The sequence below is a fragment of the Desmodus rotundus genome, chromosome 4 (assembly GCF_022682495.2).
Source record: "Desmodus rotundus isolate HL8 chromosome 4, HLdesRot8A.1, whole genome shotgun sequence".
NCBI lineage: Eukaryota > Metazoa > Chordata > Mammalia > Chiroptera > Phyllostomidae > Desmodus > Desmodus rotundus.
Genome location: NC_071390.1, coordinates 10,697,523 through 10,723,815, shown reverse-complemented (window position 1 = coordinate 10,723,815; position 26,293 = coordinate 10,697,523). Strand labels below are relative to the sequence as shown.

At 49.0% G+C, this 26,293-nt stretch overlaps 1 protein-coding gene across 4 annotated transcripts in view; it reads right to left on the bottom strand.

Annotated features, from left to right (window-relative positions):
- GFRA1 (GDNF family receptor alpha 1) overlaps positions 1-26,293 on the bottom strand; it is a 187,794-nt gene that overhangs the window by 22,445 nt on the left and 139,056 nt on the right. For all 4 annotated transcript variants that reach the window (XM_053923362.1, XM_045191643.2, XM_024555415.3 and 1 more), the window contains 3 exons: positions 9,906-10,015; positions 6,882-7,016; positions 2,965-3,146 (listed from right to left, as the gene is read on the bottom strand). In XM_053923362.1, the coding sequence (XP_053779337.1) occupies positions 2,965-3,146; positions 6,882-7,016; positions 9,906-10,015 (427 nt within the window). The remainder of the gene's footprint in view (positions 1-2,964; positions 3,147-6,881; positions 7,017-9,905; positions 10,016-26,293) is intronic.

The following is a 26,293-nucleotide window of genomic DNA, read 5'->3' as shown; positions in this document are numbered from 1 at the left end:
TGCCTCAGTTGCCTCATTTGTAAAAGGGAAGGATGTCTGTCATACCTGACTCGTGGGCTGTTGTAAGAAGTAAAGGGCACAAAGCAGGTGAAATGTTTAAAAAAAAACAAAACCTTATACACCTGTTGGTACTAACTCATGACAGTTTTTGCTAGCGTAATACCCCCTCCCCATGCAAGGCACACCACCACCGTCTGCTTACTGATGGGGAATCAGGCACTGCACGTGCTGTTTGCAAAGCGCCATCCTGGAGCGTTCTCTCTGCCCCAAGCACTGAGGCATGGCCTCATTTGAACCCTCCCAACTCTAGCAGCCAGGCCGTCCTCTGGTCTCACAGAGGAGGAAGCTGAGGCTTGGGGAGGCTGTGATGCCAGTGAGGACAAGAGCCTGGGTCTGAGCACAGGCTTAGCCGCCAAGCCCCCGCCTCGCCCCTTCCTCACATGTGCAAAAAGCAGGAGTCAGCTTATGGGGGAGGGTAAGGTTTTGAGGACCCTGAAGGGCTCCCAGCAAGGGAAATGGTGTTCAGCTGCAAGAGATGTAGACTCTGTGTGTGTGTCACTGGGGAGACAGGTGTGGCCATCACATCACTGCTCGGGAGTCCCATGCCTCATTTTCCCCTCTGCCGAGAATGCAAACGGCAGCCCTGACATAAACACCAGGCCTTCATTTTACTTTGCCCCTGAGTTGATGAGGTCCAGGTCCCATAGCTAACACAGGAGAAGCAAAAGCTCTGTTTCTTGGGAATAGAGCTCATGTGTCCTCTGACGTTGCCAGGGCAACCCTGCAGCATACCGAGTCCTCTAGGCAGGGAGGGGTGACTGGGCAGATCTGTGTTGGAAGCAAAATGTTGTGTGGCCAAGCCATGTACAGTGCCATGAGAAACAGAAACCAGGCACTGGGGCGGCAGGTGTAGAGGGGACAGAACCCCTCCGTATGGCTGATAGGCCCCTCTCCTACTCCCAGGGGAAGCTCCAATTCCATGGTTTTCCACTAATGATGGTTCTCCGGCAATGGCATCTATCAGCTTAGTCTGACCTTCCAAACATGTTGACGAGCTGCATCTTGCCTACTAGCTGAAGTACACTGCGGACAGAATTTTTATTGAATGCCCATCTTCACAAAGTTCCCAAAACACAGAAGGAGCTTAATACACAGGCTGAACGCCAACTCTGTAGTCTTGCTCTGTGCATCGAGACCCGAGCAGAGGAGACCCTGGTTTGGCTGCAGCAGGGCACGCCTCTTCTGCCACTCAGGAGCACCTCTGGCCCACTGTTAGCACCTTATGATAGCATCACCCTATCCTTCCCCTTCCCACTTGTCTTTGCTGATGGTAGGATCTGACTGGACCCAGCAAGAACAAAAGGTGTAGCTTAGAGGAAGCAGGATGCTGAGCACTGGCTGGAGCTGAAGAAGAGACTTGGCCTCTGGAAAGCTGTGTCTGGTTCTCAACCTTTCTCCAACCTGCTGCAGGATGCCATAGTGCACGCCCCTCCCTCCCCCCACCACCAAGTTTCCCCCAGTCTGGCATCGTTTTGTACAATTCCTTGGAGATGGATGTGCTCAAGAAATGCTTTAGAAGTAGAAAGAATGTGTGGTTGAAGCTGTGTGGCTGAGGGTTTGTATCGGGTATGGAGACCCAGGAGGGCAGAGGACAGAGACCAAAGCTCAGCTAAGCAGCATGGAGGGCATCCATGGAGAAGAGGAGAGACGCAGGAGTGAGAAGACATCAAGCAAATCAGAAGTGAAGAAACTGCCCAACACACTCTAGAAAGGGAGAGGAGTGGGTGTGGGGCAAGGTGGCAATTGGCAAAAGAAAGCTCTGGGAAGCCCTCTGGTGGGAATGATCCTTAGCAGGGGGTGGGGGGGAGGGGACGATGTACTTCCGTGACAAGTGTGACGGCACGGTGCTTGGCCAGTGTTCCCTTCTGAAGCAGGAGGCATAAGTCACCATGTTGTCACCACTACCCCACAGTACAGGAAGGCCCGGAAAAGAACACGAGGCCCCGGGGACCCAGCACTGGTTCTGTGACTCGCCAGCTCTGCAGGCTTGATCACGAGTGTTACCTCGCTGAGCCTCCGCACCCGCAAAAGAAAGAGCAAGGCTGATGGGACTGTCACAGGAGCATCTCTCCCACAGCCACCAGGAGGGTAACGTTCAAAGAGGTCAAGTGTGTGAAAATACTTGGTGAACACATAAGTAAGTAATGTCTTGCCAAACAGCTGAATAGTCGATACTATGGAAAAATCCATAAAAAGGCAGAATAAACACTCTACTTTGACAAAAGTCAAGAAATGACTGTGAGTGTGGGGTGGTCCTGCCCCTGGACATCTGGGTTGGCCCCAAGGGAGTCTCTGGGCCATGCTCCCTGGGCAGTGTGACATGACGGGTCTGCAGGCAGCTCCTCAGAGCTCCTCTCACTGTGGAAGAGCCTTTTCTTTTGCTTCCTGAACAACAAACCCCTACGGGACTCTCGGTTCGAGCTAAGGCTTCACTAGTAACACTGTCTCTGGTTTACCCAGAGATACAGTTACATCACTCTGTTTAAGTGGCAGTGATGGGGACAAAACCAAAAATTCCTTTCTTTTCAAGATGATGCTGCTTTGTAGACAACACAGAATAAGCATAATAAATTTTAAAAAGAGCCAATCTAGTTTGATGACCCTACAAATAAAATCCTTAAGGATCTATGTGCCCAGCCACCTACCCCCCTATTGCAGGTGAAGACGCCAGGGGCAGAAAGACAGCGCCAGGGCCTTAACCAAAGCCACACCCCTAGTAAATGGCTGTTAGTTCCAAAGTCCATCTTCCTCTCTACTCTATGTCACTTCCCAATCTCCGTTCATCGTGGTTAAAATGTACCTTTAAGATTCAAACCTGGGCATCATTTGCCAACTATCTCTAAAGCAAATGGGCCTGCGTCCCGCCAAAGTGAGCTCCGAGAGGGAGTTTGGATCCACTCTTACCTGTAAATTTGCACAAGGTGGTAAAACGTGAGTGGGGATTTCATTCTCGGACCCTGCTGGCCCCAGGGGTTGGTTCTTGACCCGGAAGGCTGTGGTGGTGGTGGCAGTGGTGGTCTGAACTGGGAGGGCTGGCTGCCACACAGTGACATCGGAACCATTGCCAAAAGCTTGAATTGCATTTTCTGCAGTAAAACAGGAGGAAATCCAATTTCAAAGTCAAGCAGCAAATGTGCCAGACAAGCTACATAAAGCCAGAGAGGCACACTAGAAACTCTGAATATAGCACTGGACTTCTCTGACCGAAACCCATCCAACCGTCTGCCTGCTTGTGTGGAGGGTCAGCCATTGGGCCAGACATTCAAAAATCAATTCATTCATTAAACACTGAGCTGGACACTCGGGTGCTCCAGCCACAACCTGTATTTATTGTGCTCCTCTTTATGGGCCAGGTCCTTGCCTTGAAATACTCATTGGTTGAGCCCTTTGAAACCCAGCCTTGGACCTGTTATTTAGGGTCACTACCACTGTGCCATCTTCCAAGAAAACCTTTGTGCTCTGTCAAAATTCTATACTAAAAGCAAACTCATTAGCGCTTAAAAAAAAAAGCATAACAACCCTAATTATGAGACTGATGTCACTCAATGGCATTCACATTAATTTGTCAGGGAGTAAAATCAAACAGCAAAAACTGTGACTCAGTAGCACGGAAACCTACTCTGCGGGGGGCGCTGCTCACAGAACTGCAACCGGTTTCTTTAAAGGCAGGATCCACCCGGAGCCTCAGTAGTAGTCTAGTGAAAATTTAAGTAAGATTATTTTATCCCTCTCCGCTCCCAGTCTTCTAAACAAAATCTGCATAATTAGGTAGGAACAGCCCTGCTTATGTGAAAAGTTGAAAATGTAAAATTTTAAAAGCTTATTACAAGTTCATGGGATTAGATTGTTTGTACGGCAAGAGAAAATCGGCTGTGTCGTTCCCCGCCCCCAAATGCATAAAAAACAGTTTAATCAGGTCTTCGGGGATTTGGCCTGGATTTAGGAGTTTCTTTATTTCATATTCATTGTATAAGAAATCAAACTCCTCCATTTGGGACCTGAATGTGCAAATTGTTAGATATATGACTCTTAGCTGGCATTTCTCGATACACAAGACAGAATATTTTAGGCCTAATGTTCCTCTTAGAAATGACATTTTCTTCTCAAATTGTTATCCTTTAAGTTCAGAAAATTGGGAACTTGTTTTCTAACAACTTCACATGTTTAAGGCTGTAAGAAACAGCTTCAAATGAATACACATGCTTTCTATGCTCTTAGCCCCGTTACGTGACCCAACGGGTGGGTGAGGCAGAGAAAGGTATACGGGGGACTGATTTTCTTGAATGACCCAGGGCAATGACAACAAATGACGAGCACAATTATCCTTTTTCTTCTTAAGACATAGAGACTCAAGAGACCCTCTGCCATTCATTGAAGCTACCTGTGCTTTTGAACGTGTTTGCACTGGCACGTGGGGTGGCGGGGGGGTTGTTCACTTGCTCATTCGTTCATTCAAATGTCAGCAGAACATCTACTGTGTGCCAGGCACTGCTCTGCACTGGGGTGCAGCAATGGCCACTGACAGCAATGAAACACGAAAGTCCCTGCCCTCCTGGAGGTCACATTCTGGCTGGGAGGAAGTAAGTAAAATCTATAATACGTTAGGCGGGGAGAAATGCTTGGGCAAAGTGGAAGCAGGTGGAGGAGTACAGGGAGCCTTGGGCAGGAACGTAGAGCCGCAGTTTAGATGAAATGGTCCAGGCAAGGGAAGGTGGCATCTAAGGAAAGACGTGAGTGACAGTAAGTCACCCCCACCTTCAGCTCATGCTTTCTTCTCTCTGCCCTGACATCCGTCCTACACTTTGATGTAAAAATCACTGTCCCCCCACCCAGCAAGAACCATAAATAAACAACAGGTTGGAGTGCTGTTCGTGACAGGGGAGGCTGGGGGAGGGCTGATTAATTTGAAGAGAGCGCAACTGGGTTACTGCATTTGGGTTGGAATGTACAAATTCCAGTTCCTTCTACTCCAGGGCCTTTGCCAGAGACTGAATCTACAGCACTGTGTCTTTGGTGTGCTGTGCCCCTTCTGAACAAAGTATAAAGGGAGTGACTGTAAAAAATTCTGGCTGGCTTTCGTCCTTGTTGAGGACCAAATGCATTTATTTTTATTGAAAAGTCATTAGCAATTAGATGCCAGACTATTCGCCCTTTCACCAAAATATCATTAAGCAGGGACAACTTCAGAGTCTGTGTGAGAGAGCGCTTTTTCAGCCAGCGTGAATGGCTTTTCTCACGCTGACCTCTATTGTCATTGCTTTATCTTCATTAAATCTTGCGTTCTGCCAGGAGAACATGCAGGATGTGAAAAACAGCATCTATAGTACATACCCTTAAAAAAATAAGTCAAGACGGAACAAGAGGCCCGTATTATGCCCAATGTCTTGGCAAATGATGCCATTCTTGAGACTAGTTTCGTGGGTTGGAATTTCGTTTAAGTGTCCAAAAGCTCGTTTTCATTTTAACGAGTTGGTTACAGCCACTTGACTCAAGAACCTAGCGAGCAAGTCTTTTAGATTTGTCTTCTCAACAAAGGACACGAAGGGGAGGTTTTAGAAAAGCAACATGGAGAAGCTTTTCCAATGTGTGCACGCGGCAAGTTGACAGGTAATCCTTCAGAAATCAGCGCCCCCATACAGCAGCAGCTCGTGGAGAAACCGTCACTGACGGACGGCGCTCTCCAAGGGGTGGCTGAACCCGGGTCCTAGGCACTTGGTCTGCACCTGCCACTCGGAAGTCACACCTGATCCCTGCTGTTCAGGTGTATGTTCTTGTCCAATGGGCCCTCCACAGAAGGCATGACAAAAAGCCCTCTGGGGACAGGGGGCTGCAGAAGAAGGAACTCAGGCTTTGGATCCTGTCTCTGGCGTGGATGGTCTATGTGAAGACCAGCCCTTAATTCAACGGTGAAATGGACATAATAATACTGCCATCTCCTCGGATTCTTGTGCAGGGAGGGTACAGCAAATGAGATAGTGTATATACTAGACTCCCTGTACAGTGAACCGAAGGCACCCAGTACCTTCACCGTGGCTGCCACACAGTGTGAGTGGGGTACTGACTTGTCGCCTGGAGCCCGCGCACCTCCGTGGTTAGAAGGAAGACCTGGCACAGTGCTTCTGAAGTTCGTCTGAAGAACGCTGTTCACCCCTGCACGTGTTCTCTCCACATCTCCCCCACTGGGAGAAATGTTTCCCACTTGACTAAAGGATGCTGCAATTATAACCAGGACTATTTCCAAGCCAGAGCCGCCTCCACCCACAGGACTCATCTCCGCCTCCGGAGATAACCAACCATCCTGAGAGGCTCCTGGCTGCAGAGCCAAATTCTCCCACTCGAGAGTGGTGGCTTCTCCTCTGAGCCCACCTGGAACATCACGGGGGCTATTGATGTTAACTTCAATTTTTCTCGGAGAGCCCTTAGGGGCCTACCCCCCACCTAATTTGTCAGAGCATCTCACATTGTATATTGCACTCAGATTAAAAAAAATTTGGAACAGACTTGCCACTGGTTGCCAAGATCAAAATTTGATCTGTGGGTAGAAGTGTTCCTTCCCACAAAAACAGACCCTCGGTTATTGGAATCTCTTGCTCGCTTGAGCTTTTGGAGTCTCGGCCGTGGCAGCGCCCCATTGACCCGTTGCTGTGTCCCCTGTTGCATTGCCCAGGGGGACCCAAAGGAGCTTGGAAACCCAGGGAAGGAGAGGGAGGGAGAAAGGGAGAAGGCAGACTCCAGAAAGAAGGAACACAAGGAACACGGGAGCAGGGCTTGGGCTCAGAGAGAAAAATGTGTTTGTTTCCTGTTTTTTTTAAAAAACTTACTAAGACACGTATTGTCCTTGAAGAAATTCAGAAACTTGGAGCACTCCTCCAGGTCGTTCCCACTGTTGCTGCAGTCGCACCAGGGGGCCACGCTGAGGCTGCTGGAGTCTATGTAGTTAGGGGTCATGACGGTGCCTAGAAGAGTGAAAACAAGGTGTTTTGTTCGGCTGTGATGATAGGGGTTCCGCAGCCTGAAAAGAAACAAATGTTCCTTTGATGGCGGATGCGCCGCAGATAATTACTGGCATTGTGTTTGCTGAGTGGGAAATTATGTTAAGCAGTGCATTTTCTTGGCCATTTATCTTGAGCACATAAAGTAATTTACACATTTACTTAAAAAAATTATAACAGAACTCCTTGAGCTGCACTCAGGGTATTTTTTTTTTTTTTTCTGCACAAATGGTATGCATGTCATGGAGTAGGAGAGAATTAACTTTGAATGCATGAGTTGCCAAATCCCTTGCATTTTCATGAAAATGTCATTAATCTTCATAAATAGATGGAACTGTTTTACATATCTTAAAAATCCTTTTAGGACTTGGAATCTACTTCCCTCAGAAGCCAATGACTTCTTCAGAGAAACAAGGGAAGCTTCAAAGCTCTCCTTATGTGTTACCCCACACCCCGAATGTATATAATGAGGCCTCTGCTCACCAGACACCAATTGATTTAAATAAAGTCTTCTAAGTCGTGAAGGGATTGGAAGCAAACAGTGGAAATTCTCTAAGCTGATGGCTCCTAGAGCATTGTCTCAATAGTCCTCAAAAGCCCTCAGAAATCCTGGGTGGTCTCTCTTGCCTACATCTCCCCTTGTTTATGGTTTTTCTGATGAGTTCTGTGCTGGCACAGATAAACAGTGCATTTGTACTTAATACAACCCAAATGTCTTCCCCTGGGTGGCTCACACCAGGCAATGCCTACTCATGCCAAGAAGCCTTCTGTGTTTATGTATTTTGTGGAAGTAAGAAGTAATAAGTGGTCAGTGATCCACAGGATACATCTGATTCACAAACAGGAAACAATGTCTTTGTAACCTCTTCTGGGCCAAGGGCACATCTTCTTTGCTTTACATTCCTTACCGACTTGAACTCAATTATATGCCATCATACCTTGAGATGAGAACTTGGACGCTTAATAGAGAGGGAGCTCCTAACTTCGGGTCAGAAAGGAACTGAGCAAAGAGGTTAAAATGTATCTACTAAGCATGCCTGCCACCATAGTGGGTCCCTGACATATGGAAGAAGTAGGAGCGAGCTATGTAGTCAAAGACATTAGAACCCAGTGACCAGTGTGGAGGGAGAGATCTGGACCCAGCAGGGAAATGCATATTGGCCTGTAGAAAGCATTGCCTCGACCACTCATCCCCTCCAATGCTGAGGACTTCATCATCCTCGGGCATGTGACTGTGTTTCCCGTGGCTGTTCTGGGTAATTGAATGAGCACATGTGTCTGGAGGGATAGAGGCTAAGGTGCTAATAACAATTACATATGGGAGTGGACTTGTAGATTCTTAATACTATTTTCCTTGGGCTTCTTTCTCTCTCTCTTTTTAATGTGTTACAATGAGCATGCCTTAATTACTTTTGTTATTTCTTAAACTTGTAATTCCATAGTTGATAAGTAATCTCTCCTGGGGACTAACTTATTTAAGAAATGGAAAGAGCAAATCCCAGTTTGGAATACTGATGTAAGGAAGATACACTCATTGGGTATATCCATAAAGATGGTCAACAACAGCCCTGACCTGTGTGGCTCAGTTCGTTGGGCATTGTCCTGCAAATTGAAAGGTCAGAAGTTCAATTCCCAGTCAGGCTACATGCCTGGGTTGTGGGGTGGTCCCCAGTTGGGGTGCGTGTGAGAGGCAACCAATTGATATTTCTCTCCCTCTCTTTCTCCTTCCCTTCCCCTCTCTCTAAAAATAAATAAAATCTTAAAAAGAAAATGGCCAGCAACTGGTAAAAGGCATCACCCACCAGGGCACAGGCATCCTTTCAAAAACAGGGGGACAAATATGCAGACACCTGTCATATCCCTGAATGAAGTACCACTGTGGATTTTCCCGTGGTTCTTGCTGAAGACACTCCGGTGACAAAGAATTCAGTTGGTGCTGTCACTTCTGGTAGGGAGCTCTTCCTGCTTGGGGATTTGTGTGATCCTGGCAGGAACACTCACCCTGACCGAGCCATCACGCTCTGACCACCCCGACTCCCCTCACCCCTCCACAGCCTACACAAGGCGTTCATTCTCAGATGTCAGCTGAAACATTGGAGCCCTGGCACTGAGGCTTCTGCAGTCCCTGGAACCTGGAGCGCCCACCTGTCCTCCTGCCTGCCATGCTTACCCACGGGCACCGATTTGCCTCAAGTCTCGCTCTCTCCCAACTCACCGGGACTTTGTTGAATTGCACTGCCCTCCTGAATGCTGAGAACCTGGTTCTTCTAACACCTCAGGTCTTGAAAGAAAAAGTACTGTTTCCGCTACATCTGTTCTCAGGGAAAAAATATGTCGGCCAAATCACCCCCCTGCACATCGGGAGCTGAGTTACCGAGAGTATTAATGGTGAGAAAGATCCCAGTAGTTAGGAGTTTTCTTTCCAAAGGGTCATTTCTGGGAAGCAACCTTTTTGATTTCCCCAGAATGAATGACTTCCAAGTTCCCTTTCTCCAAAGTTCCCTAATTCAATTAACTTAGTTTGACTTGCTGTCCTCTTCTCCAACCAGGCTTCTTCCCCACTTTGGGTTCATGTGGTCAATCCTGCAACCGAGAAGCTTCGCAGGTCTTCACGCTGCTGTCTTTCTGCTCCTTAATAATCCCTGCTTCCTGCCTTTGCCTTTGTGTGCGTCCACTGGCCTCGTTTTTGCTTTTTTTATTTTATTTTTTTTACAGGTGAGTCCTAGAAGCCTAACATCTAAACCCCAGAGGGTGACTGGGAGATTGCTCCCTTCCCAGGTAGTGACAGGCTACAAAAGCCACGAGTATTTGTAAACCGGACGATTCTCCCACCCTGCTTCTCCCCGACCTTACCAATAAGGCCCGAGTAGGCGAGGAGGCAGTCCGCGTAGTTTTCCTTCAGACAGCTGCTGGCGGCCCTGGACTCCGGCTGGCAGTTGGTAAAAAAATCAGCAAGGCGAGATCTGCAATAGGAAGAAAGGAAGGAGGGTGCTTTAAAATATTCCAAGCCTCTAGGCAGACATAATGTTTCTTTATTCCTTGGTTGATACGCCTTTTTCCATCCCCCAAAATATAGAAAATGTGAAGACTTAAAATGTTAGCATCTTGTCTCACAGCCCCCCAACCCCGCCAACTGTCCCCTCCCTTCCCCAGCCCTCGCCCACCTGTGCGCCTGCTTATTTGCAGAGAAGTCTTCAGGGCCTGCAACTGGAGAAATCTAAATGCTTTGAAGTTTCCATCCAATATTTATTTCTGACTTGACTTATTTGCATCTCTAGGAAATATGCTTCTCTACACACTCAATGGAGATCCACACTGGGAAAATATTTACTTTATACGGAAACATGTTCCTGGCATCAAAATAGGCTCCCGCAGCCCATCTGCTCCCGTAATTCCTACTGGCTTTAAAACTACATGTATCTGTCTTGTAAGTCATCTCTCATCCACCAGCCCGGGGGTCAGTGGTTATTCCAGCCAAGTGACAATGAGGAGGAGCTTGCCTCTCTGGAACTGAAGAGAAAGGCAAGGAGGACCAGGAATGTTCCCTTTGTCCATGGCTTCACTGCCTCTGACTGGGTGGGGTAGGCTTGTGGTTAGAGGTGGTGCCAGGAGGGTCCACTAATCAAAATGCAGCACCTGTCTGCAGTCTGGGGACTCCCCGGGGGCCAGCGCAGTCCGCCCGGCAGCCCTGGGTGCTGGTGAAGGTGCCGAGACCCAGCAGTGGACAGGCGGCCGCAGGCACTCTGGTCGGGGGAGGAAGAGGCCTCTGCGTGACCAGCTGGCTGTTTTTCAATCTGAAGAGGATATTGTTGGAGAAACCCTGACTGGGAGCCGGGCCCTGTGAGGTCATCGCGGCAGACAACAGCTCTGTTTCTGTGTGAGGAACACAATGGGCTGCCAGAGAATTTCAATTCTCCGGCAATTACAGCAGACAATGAGCGGTTGTCTCAGCTTTCTTCTCGTTCGCTCCTCCGAGTTGGCAGCCAACAAACCCAGTGCTATTTGTATTGCCTTCCATCCAAGAAACTGTATTTACTTAGCATATTTTATGATACAAACAAGCAGACAGAGCAAGGTGGTACGTGTGACGATCACAAAGGCTTGTAAAAGGCCCGAAGGAAGCACAGCTGGGTCCCTTCCTCACAACTTTAAGTAGCAGGGGCGTCAGAGGTCTGATGGAATCATCCAAGTTCACAGCCCACCACAAAGGCTGCCCCACGTTCTTGTGAGATCGGTCCCTCCCTGAACCCTTGTAAATGAGACCTGTCGGAGCCTCCCTACCTGTGCCAACCTGTGCGCTCCGTGTGTCGCGTGCCTGGTTCCGTCACTGCGGATCCCCGAGGCAGGTGCTGGAGCTTGGCTTTATTTTCTGTGCACAGCACCTGACACTCCTCAGACAGGCCCTGTATATGGCTTCCCAGACAGGGCCGTGTGCTGAAGCTGAGTGACGGGGGAAACCCTCCAGTTCAGACATGGCCACTCCAGTGAGTGTGCGCCTGGGTCTCTCCCACAGTCTGAGCCTCACTGGTGTTTTCTGACTCTAATTGAACACACTGAAGCACATAAAACCTGGCCATTTTCTGTAGCCTGGTTAAAAGATTTGTTTTTTGGAGGAAATCCCTAAAGGAGGCTCCAGCTTACTCAGCTGGCTCCAAGGGCATCCAGCTTGGAATGAGTGTTAATTTCAGAAGTCTTTTCCTGGGCATGAAAGTTACCGATCTAGCAGCACTGGGCTTCTAACTCTGCAAAAGCCCACGATGGTTCAGGCATCTCAGGCTCCATCTCTGCACACAACCTGATCCGCTCCTGAAAGAAAGGTCGCTCTGTCTATGTGTCTCCCGTTTCTCGTGGCCTCTCGAGTAGACTATTGACTGAACAGCCCTGTGATGTGGATTACTATCTCAGCGCAAGGCTACTGGCACCAGGCTCATTTTGCTTAACAACCTCAGAACTGACTCACATTTGGACTCTGGAACGAAAGGCTAATGGAGTCAGTCTGTTGCGGAGAGCGTAACCCTGATGGCGAGGATGAAACCGTACATACTGCTCCGAGCAGAATGCTGGGAAGGCTGGTGTCTGAGAGACCACGACAGCCCAGATCCCAGCCCGAAGACAAACACAGCCAGTGGAGGGAATGACAGCCTCCGAATGATCGTGAGCACGGGCAGCTTTGCCAGAAAACTACCATCTCCACGGTGCCTTCACATTGGGCCCCGCTCGCCATGATATTTCTGTTTGGAGACAGGGTGGTCCCATTATAGGGTCACATTTTACAGAGAGAAAAAGGTGAAGTAAGAAGAATTTTACACGGTGGTGTGATGGAACTGGCTTATTACTGGCTGGCTGGTAAATTTTCAGGAATTGTGGGAGTTGGTTAAGGCCACCCTGGTGTAGCTTGTAAACAGTGTGAGCGTGAGCGTTTGTGCCACAGTAATCAGCAAACACTACAAATCAGGGCTCTATGTTGTTCTTGGAGAACAGTTTTTAAACATTTGCCAGCACAACCCTGTGTAAGAACCAGTATGACATGGTCTATCCCACTGATAATGTGTATGTCATGGCTTGGGAGTCAGTTCCAGTCCTTCCCGGGCAGACGTCCTCTCCCATCCCCAGTCACTATTGGCTGACATGAAACGGTGTAGCACCAATTAGCTTCCAGTCTTCCGTACCTGCCAAAGAAAGGAAACAGGCCTCCCCGAGGGATGCTTACTTCCCAACATCTTCTCTTACCAGCACAGTCCTCTTAAATCTCTTAAACCAACTTGTACAATGGTTACAGGTATTGACAAAGCAGCTAAATTCATGTCCGTTCCATTGACTGAATGATGGATCAACTGCTTGTGACCTACCGATGAAGAAATTCCCTGTCCCTGAACTCAAATAACTCACAGTTCTGCAGCTGAGAGAAACGACTAGAAAGATTGTAATAATACAGTGGCCAGTTCCCGATAAAAAGCTCATAAAGGCAGCTAATAAAAATGGCTAATTTAAATGAAGTATTTAGTATATCCTAGGTATGTCTTTACACACTTAATATTTTTCCCCTGACAAGTCTAACAAGGTAGGGGCTGTTTTACTTTCCTAATTTTACAGATAAGAAAATCACAACCTAGCCAGTTGAGAATAGAGCCAAATAGTGAGCTGAAGAAGCAGGATTTGAAACCACACATTCTAATCCTCACAACTTAAGCTTTTAACATTGTACAGCTGCAGAAGCTGGTTTTGGAGAGGCCGGGATCCTGGGACTAACACTTGGAGGGTGTGTAGGATCTATCAGGTAAAGGTGAAGGAAGGTATTCCAGGCAGAAGGAAGAGGCATATGATTAAGTAATTACACTTATAATACTTCCAGGGTGACAGTAATGTGGCATTTGTACGCACCAGGCACTGACCTAAGTGCTTGACCTGTATTCACACATTTAATTCTCACAACATTCTTAGTAGGGGATACCATGAGCCTCTTTTTACAGATGAAGAAACTGAGGCAAAGAGAGGCTAAGTACCTCCTTCGCAGTGGTAGTAGAGCTGTTTGGTAGAGCTGGAATGTGACCACTTTCAATCTGACTCTGGAGTTGGAGGTCATTCTCAACGATCACACTTAACACAGGCATCATCCAGAAAATTGTGAGTCATTCGCTGGGGACGGCAGGGCCACGGGATGCAAATGCTGACTTGACGGGAGATGGCTCGGGCAAGACTGCAAAGAGCCTTGAATGACCCACCCAAGAGGTTGGACTTCACTCTAAAAGCAACGGGGACCACTGAAGGATTTTAAGCTGAGAAGCGACATGATCAGATTTGCTTATCAAGAAGACTCTTGGGTCTTTCAGTTGTTCAGCAAAGATTTGCTTTATACCCACTCTGTGCCCTCACTGATCTAGTGGCAACAGGGAGAGCAGGGAGCTGGCCAAAGATGGGAGAAACCTAACTTAGGAGACTGCAGGTTAGCAGTGAACCAGAGGGAAGAATGGAGGCCCAGAAGGGGAAAAAGGAAGGATGCACTGAGCGGTGGGCATCCCTCAAACAGAAGTCAAGACTGCAGGCACAAGGGGGCAGAATCAGGGCATGGACAACTCGGCAGACAGTGGTACCATGGGGGCAGATGCAGGGGCAACAGGTCTGCAAGGAAGGTAGTGAGGTGGGGTGGAACTGGGCTGAGTCCACGGTACTGTAAGGGTCACGTGTCTGGTAGGTTGTTAGATCCCAGCTTTTCCTCTGTTCAATCACCAACCATGGCCTGAGCACCTGCTCTCCCCGCTCCCCAGCACCCCAGGACAGCCCCCTGCACACAGCCCCCTGCCCGCTCTGGGTTGGGAACCCCTCCGCAACCTGTCTGAATGGCTTCTCCACCTGGGCAGCAGTGATCCAAACGAGAAAGCTCACACATCCAGTGTGGGATTAACGAAGAAAAGTCACAATTGGGTTTCTTCTGGAGACATGAAATCTCCATGACAACAGAGTGATGAACATGATTGTTTTTCTCTGAGAAAATGAAAATGAAATGAATAGGCACTAATGGAAAAACCTATCTCCCTCCGAAAGAGAAAATTTCCCACCCTTAAAGAGGAGCAAAATGCCGGCGAATGCCAAGTTGGCCTTAGGAAATCTGCTGAAGAGAAAACAGTGGTTTGTGCAGAAACTATCATATTAAAGGAAGCATGTTGCTAACTGGAAATAGAAAAATGATTATAAGGATAAAATTTAGGAGTGTCTTTTCAAACAGCAGATGGTCTTTTGACAGTGTGGGGGGAACATCATTCACCTACTTTTTTCTTCACACGTTTAGGAAAACAGTGTTATGGTGAACAGGTAGAAAATCGTACTATAAATGCTCAGTTGGACTCACCCTGGATTATCCTAACCCTTTAAATGTCTTTCCAGGACAAACCCCATTCTTGGACACAAGCTGTGTGGTTGGCGGAATGGAGCCCTGGACTAAGACTTGTGAAATCTTGGATGAGGTCCGGGCTCTGACACTAATTAACCAGAGTTCCTAAGTATGTTGCTTAATTACTTAAGCTCTTGGTTCTCCTTCCCACTTCAGAAATGCAGTCTGTGGGCCACTCGAAGCTACTTGTGAAAAGAAAAAAGAAGCCACGTGTTTTCAAAGCATTATCATTTCTCTCACCCACAACTGCGTTCTGCCGTGACGCGTGACTTTAGAGTCAAGGCGTTTGGTTTTCTTGCATTATGGGAGCCACGATTTGCCCAGAAGATCCCCTCACTTCACCTACAAGGTCAGGGACAAAGAGGTTAAGGTCCTGCCCAGAGTCCCACACGCACGGTGGCTGGTGGCACGTGGCCCTCACTACGAGGGGAACGGCCAACTGCCCATGGCCCAGCCCTGGAAGGGAAAAGTGCAGACGGCGCTGGACTTCGATTTCCCTGGGATTTTACTTCAATCCTCAAATATATTCATTGCTCTCGCTCTGCCGCTCTTTGACCAGATCATCCTTCAGAGCCTTCTTCCTCGTGTTCCACGATCAAGCCTCAGCCGGCACTTTGAATGCGATGCAGAAGCACACAGTGGGGGCTGGACGGCGCAGACGGAACTCGACCTGAGAGTGTTGAGTCTGTCAATGAACTGGGCTTCCCTTTGCTAAGGGCCTTCAGGACCACACCCCTGCCCACACAGGACGGCAAGACCTGACTACCCCGCAGAAACCCAGATCCTGGGACAGGGCCCCTTTATTAATCTGCTTGTGTAAGAAATCACTAGCATTTTCCTCTGAGCCCAACGTGAGCAGGAGGCCGGGGAGTCCTGGTTTTCAAGTCGGGCCATTTAGTGTCTGAAGGCTTTCTCAGCGGGTCAGGGGGAGAAGGCAACATCGGACAGGCCTAAGAGTGACGCGTGCCTGCTTCTCACGCCAGCCCCACCTCTTATGCTCTTCACCTCAGGGAGTCATTGCACTTCTGCAACTCAGTTTCTTCACCTGGAAAATGGGGTCAATGCTCTCTACAGTCACTTTAGATGGCTGCTGTGAGACTGACCCGACAGTGACATAAAGTGCCTCACCCAGACCCGAGAATACACACTGCCTACTGAACTTCAACTTCCGTCCCTTCAATTTTCTCTCCTCCCATCCCTGGTCTCTTGCAACAAAAGCGCACACCAAACACAGAGAAACACAGGTCTGGTCTGTCTGCTGCTGGCTCTTACATTACGTCCTCCGAACAGGCTACATCTGTGTCAGGGTGACGTCAGCAACTTTGACCACAACGAATTTGAGAAGTCCCAGGCCAGGGGCCTGTGGTGTGACTTAAAACATCTCAGTGCAATGAGCTCATAAAAGAAAAGCATTTTAAGAAAAGCTGCTTTTTTTCCTCAGGGACTTGGGGCGGCGGGGGGGGGGGGGGGGGGGGCGGAATACATATGTTTAAAATGACTAAATATCAGTAAGTTGGTTAATGCTGCTAATCTCTTACGCAGAACAAAAATAATTTGAAAAACATGCCGCTAATATTAGACCCGGGACGACAAAGCAAGAGCCCAGTCACGGTGATTTTCTGCCGTGGTGACACAAAGCAGATTTTTCTCCTTCTGTTTTTAGTAAGTTACCTTAGCCCTTCTTCCCCGGCAGCCTGCTAGAGAGGACATCGGGAAGGCATCCTCTGGCCAATCAGAGCCAGCATTAAATACCCTCTGCAGGGGGCAGTTTCTGGCCTTGCCGCTCCCCAGTGCGGGCTGCACATGCTGGCTCCTCGGAGTAAAGGCCCAGTGTTTACTGGGGACAGGCTGTGGAGCTGAGCGCTCAGATGCCCTTCAGAAAGCCCAGGTCCTCCCCTGTCTGGGAGTCTGCATGTCACTCTGGAGCAAGGGCCCTGGGGCAGGTTCACAGGCCCCAGGCACAGATGCCCAAAGCTGTGTACATCCGGTGTTCCTCAGTCCTTTAGCATGGATTCCACTCCTGGTGGGGTGGTTGAACCCTTGGCCAATTAATGTGCTCCTCAGGGACTTAGCCAGACCGCAGCCCCGTATTATTGGGATAGAGCACTCTGAGGTCTGAGGAGCCCTCAAGGCCTGTTTCCTGGGACAAGGAAGGGTTCTGTGGCCAAGCAGAGGTCAATGCCTATTCTTCCAAATCCCTGCTCAGCTTTATTTTGATGCTTGAGAGGCTGCGGACCATTCAGCAAAACCCCATAGAGCCCTGATCGCGCTTGCTGGTCTGGCTCCTTGGCAGCTCCTGGGTCACTGGAGGCTGTGGCCGCTGCCCTCTGAGCTTGACCCACAGGGCTGTGAGAAAGTGTCACCCACAGAGGAAGCAGTGCAGGGGACCTGGGTAGAGCCAGGCACTATTTTCATCCTCATGTCCTGCTTGGGGTCTCTCCAGGGTGAGGGCTCAGTGCTGGCAGGCTGCAGGGCAGGCGTGTGGGGCTTCCTCAGCCTTTCTGATCACACCGAACTGCAGCAGTCCCCCCTGAGGGAAGTCTGGGGCAGCATCAGATCAATCCTGGCACCCCTCACAAAGCCACCTCTCCTATAAACACTGACAGCCCTCCATCAACATCTGCAGAGAGGCTGACGGGGCTTGACAGCTAATCTCTACGCGGCACATTTGAAGAGCAACTTACAGTGGTTGGCAAGGGAATCCATTCCAACCTAGAAAGGGCTCTCAGCAGCCTCTGCTCGGATGCTCCAGAGCTGCCCTTCGACCAGGACCCCCTCCACACCCCTCCCCCCAAACCAATTTTTCCAATGTACACCCTGCTGCCCCAGTTAAGCAGACTGGAAGTCATCATCGAAGCACCGAACATTGCAAACAACCCTATGTGGCGCCGCCAAGTCAATCAAATCGTTTTGTACTGTCCATGCTACAACATGCCCATTAGTGTAGAAAACCTAGCCTTGGCAAGACTTGTTTTTATGAAATGGAGGGAGAAAAGATGTTGGAGGCTTTCTGGATGCTGAAATTATCCAATAGCTTTCTGATGGGATAACGGCAGATGACAAATATGCTCTAGCTCTTAAGAGTAAGTCTTATCCAATAAGTCTTTTATATTTCTGCAGAGAAACCTTGGAAATCAGTTGTGTGACTTTGCGCCGCAAGGAGAAATAGAAATCTAGATATTCAACCAGTCTTTCACCAGCAGACCCGGAGCTTAAATCTCCAGACCAACATGCTGTAGATTTATTTCATGTAGAATTCTGCAGGCACCTCCACCTGCAGGGGTGAATTTCAGAAGCTGCCTCCCATTCATCCTGGAGCCTAAGAAGCTCAAGTCACCTGCCCAGGAGCCCAGGGCTGCAAAGGTCACCCACCATGGCTCCATTTAATTATTTATACCCTCTCTTGCTTCAGAAAGAATTTTGAGATGCATTCTGAAGTAGCTTTAATGCAACAGAATAAATGTAAAAAATCAGTGAGGAAATTGGTGGCCATAGGAAGATAAGGTAGAGGTAGTAGACAGCTGGTACAAAATGGGCACATACCCCTGGCTAGATAAAAGCTACGTATTTGATATGGTTCTGTGAGCTCTAGCAACATCTGGGAAGAGGAGGGAAATGACTAGTTCCACAATTCATGATATACCAGTATTAAAATCAAGATAGATGCTCAGAAGCAACACTACTTGTGGTAGATGGAATAATGGCACTTGAAAATGTCTCGCTCTAATCCCTGGAACCTAGGGAATGTTTCAAGACAAAGGCTTTTGCACATATGATTAAGGCTGTGGACCCTGAGGTGGGGAGATTATCCTGGGTTCTCCAGGTGGGCCCAAGGTAATCATAAGGGTCCTCAAAAGTGGAAGAGGGGGGCTGATGAGGAAGTCAGAGTAACAGCATGTCAGAAAGGCTAGACTGGCTGATTTTTTAAAACTCCTCACTGAGGACATGTTTATTGATTTTAGAGAAAGAGGAGGTGTGGGGCATGGGGAGAGAGAGAGAGAGGTGAGAAACATCATTTGGTTGCCCCCCAAATGGGCCCCAACTAGGGATGGAATCCACAACTTTTTGGTGCTTGAGATGATGCTCCAACCAACTGAGCCACCCAGCCAGAGCCTGGCCTTTGCTGACTTTGAAGATGGAAGGAGAGCCCCTGAGCCAAGAAATGAGGAGGGGAGGGAAAGCAAGAAGATGGATTCATTTCACTCCTAGAAGCTCTGGAAGGAATTTAGCCCTACAGACCCCTTGATTTTGGCCCAGTGAGGTCTGTGCAGGCCTTCTGACCTCCAGAACTGGGAGAAAATAAATCCATATTGTTTAAAGCCAACATGCTCGTGCTAATTCATTAAGTCAGCAACAAGGGACTTCATCACTCCTAAAAAGCAGTCTACAGTAGAGATTCTTAATATAGAATTTGAAGATGGACCAGGGCTTAAATTTCAATGCAACGACCATGACATTTTAGACATGTACCTTAACTTGTCTGAAATTCAATTTACTCCAGTGGAATGTCAATAAGGCCTTCACAACGGCCCTGGAGGGTTAGGTGTGGCTGGCACCTGTTTACAACTGTTCCAGAGTCCTAGATGAGGATAAGCCTCATCATTGCTGGTGGCTGCTTCTCTGCTCTGGGCTAGCCCAGGAGGTCAGTCCACTCTGGCCTTGAGACCTGCATGCAGCCCTACGGTAGAGATGACCACACTGATATTTCCCTTAGCATCCATCTGCTAATCACGTGGCATGTGAGGGCCTATGAATGCTCGATATGGTCATGATTAGTATCAGGCTTCTTCATACCAGGAAAAGAAGGAGAGATGTCTCCTGTGAGTTCTCCACACCTTCAGAGAAATGTATTTTATAGGCCAGTGAATCACACCCACGGAAGTAGGCTGAGGCCATGTGACAGGTCACTCCCTCCCTGTGGCTCGATGCCCTCTGCCGGCCTGGCTGGCATCAGGCCTGTGTAAACTGAAGGAGCTGCTGTCTGCGCCCTAACAAGCAAGTGTTCGCATGGTGATGGTCACTGCCAGAGAAAGTCAAGTCTGATTAGTTTAGGGAAACGCAGGTAAATTCTGGAAATTATCCCCAATGCTGCCGGGCCAACTTCACTCAAACTTTGCTTCTCTGGGGGTTCCAGAAGATGAAAAATTACAATCACACAGACTCTCTTGATTTTAACAATTTGAAAAACTCCTCCCCCTGCCCCCACCTGCACAGGACAAGCAGTGAATATCTCTGAGGTATCTGTGCCCCAAGCTGCAAACTCATCGGAATGCTAATTTACCTTCTAAACATGAAAGGAGCCGCGCTTCCGTGTGTCCGGGGAGGGCGTGGGGAAGGGGGAAGGCACGTGGGTGTCTGAGTGGCTAACGGCCTACACTTGCACAAACACACTTTAAGCAGAAACATATGAAAATAATATCCCCTATTAATCTTTCATTGGGTCACAGACGGCCTAAGGAGAATTACGCTCACTGGTAAATACACACGAGGTCACTTTCCTACCAGGCAAGTTGTTTTAAGGTCAGCAGGGACTTTGAGCTCCGCAAACAGCTAGTCCCTAACGCCTTCCTTCCTTTTGCTGGGGAGACAGGGAATTGTGCTTTTCTTCATCCACAGAGTACATCACGTAGTCCTTCGCCATCAGAGTGTGATCCTCCCCTCTTCAGAAAGCCCACACCCCGTCTTTGTGATCCATTCTCCTGTCTAACAGCCTCTTGTCAACAGCACCCCCACCCGCTGCCCAGCTTTTCTACACTTTGTGCTAAAGCTCTCAGCTACGGAAACCTCAGGCCTCCCTTTTTCCTTCAGGGCAGCGGAGCGGATTTACACGGGCCACGTAACCCATTTCAATAATAAACTGTCCCCCAGCCACTCCGCCCGAACAGGCAAACTTAAGGTGTGTTTATTTTTTTTACCAGAACATTACATAAGTTTATTTCAGATGTTACAGCAATGGGAATATCAGCAAGTTTAATTCATTTTTTAATACATCTTTTTAAAGATTTTATTTATTTATTTTTAGACACAGGGGAAGGAGATAGACAGGGAGAGAAACATCGAAGTGTGTTTGTCTCTTGAGCACCTGCTACTGGGGAACCAGTCCACAACCCAGGCATGTGCCCTGACTGGGAATCGAACCAGCGACCCTTTAGTTCACAGGCCAGCACTCAATCCACTGAGCCACACCAGCCAGGGCAACAAGGTTAATTCTTAACTGCAGCAAGTAAACTTAGCCATTTAAGTATTTCTAGGATTATTTTCTTTAAAAAACTGAGGGAGCTGTTCTCCCCCACGCCACATCTCACAGTTTCCCAACAGTTCTGTGTTTGGAAGACTTTGACCTGACAGGTAAACTGCTTTGGGGATATTTCATAACTTCTTTCCCCAAATAACAACTAATCTGAACAAATTATATATCGCATAGGTTTCTTTGCACATTATTTTGACACATTCGCAATGACCTCAAGGGTCTGCTCTGAGCCTTCCCACCAACTCCTCTCCCCCAGCTCTGAGCCCCAAGGAGGGTGCCGCTTCAGCCTTCCTGCCCAGCACCACCCCCCACCCCCCACCCCCGCCATCATTTTCTATTTTACATCATCCCTTTGTGCAGTCTTGTCTTCGTCGTGACAAGGTGGCACTTGGGGCTATGCCCGGCACAAAGACCTTCACTGGGTATTTGCTGAAGGAGGGAATGAACGAATCTGAGTGCGCTCCACCAGGGCTCCGAACCCCCACAGACCCAGCCTCCTCACGGACGTCTTGGTGCTACAGGTTCAGCCCCAACAGGGAGCAACGGCATCCGACTTCCAGACACTGTCCCGTCAACGACTACATGTACTTAGAGCCAGTGCTGTGCCCTGTGCTTCACAGGCTGCTGTCGTCTCACACCCAATCACCTGACCTGGTGCCAGGGCAGCCTTTTTTCTCAGTGGAGGCCTGGGGGTCCAAAGAGGTCCACGGTCAGCCAAAGTCATGGCGCTGGGAAGAGTTAGAGTCAGGTTTCAAAGAGCAGACCCCAGGTTCTCAAGCTTGCACTTACCCCAGGAGTGCTGCAAGCAGGCTTCGTTCAGGCACTTTTGCTGCCACTCTGATGTGAACTGTGTGCTTGAGAAGCCAAAATCGATGTAAGTAGATACAAGTGATCTTGACTAGGCCCAATGAAGTGTGACGACAGAACTACCGGGCATGTTTCGTTTGTTTGTTTAACTGTGCTTGCCGTTTCAACATATGAAAACATGATATGTGCGGGCAACCCAGCCACAATGGGGCTGCCTCTGCTGTGTCCCCTCCTAAGTCTCAATGCCTCCTTGCAGGGCCCGTCTGGCTGCCACTCCCTCTTATCCTCAGCTTCACACATCCCTTTGAGATGACTCCCATCAGCCCAGGTCACCTGGCCGACATTCCCTAAGGCAATGAGTCTCCAAGTTTGGGCCCCAGACCAGCAGCATCACCATCACCGGCAATGCTATGGAATGCGAATTAATCAAGCCCCACCTGGACCTCATGAATCAGAAACTGATGCTCTCAAGCGATGGCACCAGGCAGAAGTCCCTGACCCCTCCCTTCCTCCCTGTGTATGTGCATTCTGCTGATGACACACTCATCTCTGACCTTCTGGACCCTGCAAAACACCTGGTGTCCTCGCCCTGCTGAACCAGTGAATGAACCCACCAGCAGTCAGGACACAAAGCAAAAAGCCGACGTCCTAAACCGTAAACCTCATTTGTAGCTAAAAACGTTTCCACCTGAATTTTTGAACCCACAATGTGGAAGAGGTGTTTCCATTTGCTTTTGTCTATTTTGACAGAAAAGTTTTCTGGCAGGGCAGCGTCAAGGTCCTTTGCTGGAGTGAACATTCTTGGAGACATGACATTTTCTCTCCCCAGACCCCCATCATCCAAAGAAGTTCAAAGCTGTTCAATGGAGCCAGGTAGCTCTCCAACAGGAATTCCAACTCTAGGCACTCACAGGAACCTTGAACTTGCAGCTTTCTGGCATTTCTGATTTTAAGGGTTATCCCTGGCCCGGTGTCATTATAATCCTTTAGCTCTTACCTTGGCAAATGGTCATGGAGCAGGAAGAGCAGAGAGGGGCTGGTCATACCCGAGATGGCTCACGTCAAGATCCACTACCTGATCCCGCATTCCAAGGAGCAGAGGCTTACTACCTGTGAGGCTTGGGGGCTTACTCTCCCCAAGGCCCTACCTAAGAGAAAAGCACCAGAGTCTTTCTGGACACAAAGGGCGTTTACACAGCAGCCCAGAGTTCTGCCTGACTGAGCTGAATCTCATGTTAAAATCCTGTGCCGTGCCAAAAAACATAAGGAAGGGCTGTCCATCTGGAAGGTGTCGCTCAGAGCCGGAAACTAAGCTGGGCCAGGGACACCAGCAGCCACGCAGCCACATACTGACAGCTAGTGGGAAGCTCAGCAGTTCTGGAGTTCCCAGCACCCGCTCCCACCTGGAAGGGCTCCAGCATCCGGCTCCCATGACATCCCCCACAGCCTTGCTACCCTGACCTGTGGGAGCTGGATGGGGTGGGCACAGGCAGCCTCACACCCTCAGACTGTCTAGTTCAAGGGACATGTGTGCACACACCTGTCTTCCAGCCCAAGATTATTCTGGTCCTTCTAGTGCAGCCATTCTCAAAGTGAGGTCCCGGCGCCCCGGCAGTCTCAGAGAGCCTCGTAGGGTCTGTGAGGCCAACACCAACTCCTTAACCGTGCTAAGGTCTCATTGGCCTTTCTCCCCTTCATTCCCTCACGAGAGTACCGTGGAGTTTTGCCAGTGGCCACACGACACGGGGTGCTGCACCAGACTGAACGCCGAAGCAGATATAAGAAGACAGGCATCCTCTAGGCAGACACTAGATTGTGAAAGTGTAAAACAGTGCCAACTTCTCCCTCATATTTTTGTTTTGGAAAATATAGTGGTTGTTAACGAGAAAACATTCTGTTATTGATAGTAACAGGTAGTGGGCTTCTGGCATTATTTTTAAGTAAAGTAATAAATATGTATCATAAACATTTCTTCAGCTTTGATTCCCATATGGTAAGTATTGACAGGTTTTCCCCACGGATAAATAAAGCCCTTTGGGGACCATGAGTAATTTTTAAGAGTGTAGAGGAGCCCTGAAAACAAAAAATGTGAAAACCACTATTTTAACACAAAGTGAAATATATTTGGTGAGGGGCACTTAAGCCCTATCTTTACAAAGTTCAAAGGTCTCTTATTTAAATTTTTTGTTTCAAAATGAATAGTTACAGAGAACAGAGCGCCAGTTGCCAGAGGAGAGGGGGTTTGGGGGCTGGGTGAAAAGATGAAGGGATTAGGAAGCACTGATTGTTAGTTACCAAACAGTCACGGGCTGCAAAGCACAGCGTAAGGGATACAGTCAATAATACTGTAATAACTGGGCGGCGCCGGGTGGGTGCTGGGGATATCAAGAGAAACACTTTATATAAAGTATCTGATTCTCTAACCACTATGTTGTACACCTGAACCTAATACAAAATAATATTGAATGTAAATCATACCTGAAAAAAATTTGAAAGCAAATTCAAAAATAAAAGGAATAAATAAACGTGAAAATAAAGTCACCTCCCATATGCAATCCCACAGACCCAGGGTGTCTTCGGAAGACCGCACGGGCGGTCAGTAGGATCTGCACACTTCGCCCCAGAAGCAGACGGCCCAGTGGCCAGACCCCGGGCCCTGCACCGGATGGGCCCCCTGCATTTACATGCCAGCGGCAGCACTGGGGGCTTACAGACGCTGCTCAAGATCACACCTGGTCATCATCGGTGAAACGGGGAGGATGGTGTCAGCCCCCACGGCCAGGGTTGCTGTGAAGTGCTCAGCACAGTGCCTGGCACACAGTAAATGTCAAAGAAATGCCACTCTCCTCGTCATCCTCCTCACCACCATCACCGTCATCCACACGTTCCTGCCGTGATGGCCCTGACTCTGCGGGCTCTGGGCTCCGAGTCCTGTACCATGAGCCGCTCTGCCCCCGGTTGCGGCTGGCTTCCTAACGGGGCAATAGGATGATTCACACGCAGGCTGACCCAGAAGAGACGAAGGGGCCCATTCAGGCACTGAGTCAGTGACTGCCCTTTGCTGAGTTGCCCCCATCACTGACTCAGACACACGAGCACCTCTAAGAGCCCTCTATTCATGGTCACCCTGGGCCACTGAAACGGCATGGGCTGCCAGTGGTCCCCCACTGCCTATTCAGTTGACACAATGGTGAATATAGGGCTCCAGGTCTAACAGTCTCGTGGCCAGCTCCCTTCACGCCTGTCTGTGTGTATCTCTGTTCATCGACCATTGTTCTGGACAGGAATGTTCTTGCAATGACACACACTCCAAACACCTCTGGACTTTGTCATCCCCGCCTCCGTTGCCCAGTTTTCCCGAATGGAACAAAACTCAAAAGGCGCTGATATGTAAAGCTTAGCAACACGGCCTCACAGAGCGGGCTGACATTTCCACACGCTGCTGAAAGCCGTGGGTGCGTGCAAGTGTGAAGCAGTAAGAACCTGCCCCTTCCACCCACGAGTCCTACAGTGAAGGTCTCTGTCTGCAACTGAGGGGAAACGTTACATTTGGAATATTACACTTTCTTTGTCCTCTATGAGAAAAACGTGGAAGGAGAGGGAGAAAGGGGGATAGACTGAGTGTTTTGTGCGCTGGGTGGCAGGCACGGTGCGATGCCTTTGCACAAGGACATGGTTTGATCCTCTGCGCTGCCCTGGGAAGGTGGAGTCATTACCTCCATTTATGGCTGTGAAGCTGAGGCCTCCAGCCGCCCTCATCCTAGAGCTAGCCAAACCAGGACACAGGCCCAGGTCTGCCTCAGTCACAAACACACTGACAGCGACTGGGGAGGGGGGAAAAAAATCCCAACGCCTGCTGGGGGTGCCAGTTTTTACACGGATGGTTCTTTTAAACTCTTGTTTTTCTTGGAGGCCACATTTTCCGCATAATTGATTGCTTTTGAAAATTACAGAGCAATTTCCCATTCACTGAGTTGGAAATGCCCACAGAAAGGGAAATGCCAACACGACTGCAGGATAGCTAACTTGGGGTAGTGCCTGGGTGGGGGTCGGGGTCCCCTTGGGTGGGAGAGAAGTCCCAGCTGGGCTGTGAGACCTGGGCATTGATTATCCACGACCCCGCCCAGCAACTGAGGGGGCCGACTTTCCCACACAGCAATGAACCATCTCTGGGTCACATGCTATGGGTACTGGCCAGCGTGAGATGCTCTTGAACTCCACAGGCTGTGGTCTGGATAAGGAAAGGCAGCCTCTTGGGGATACTGAGGTCTTCCTTTTCCCCATTCTTATGACCCA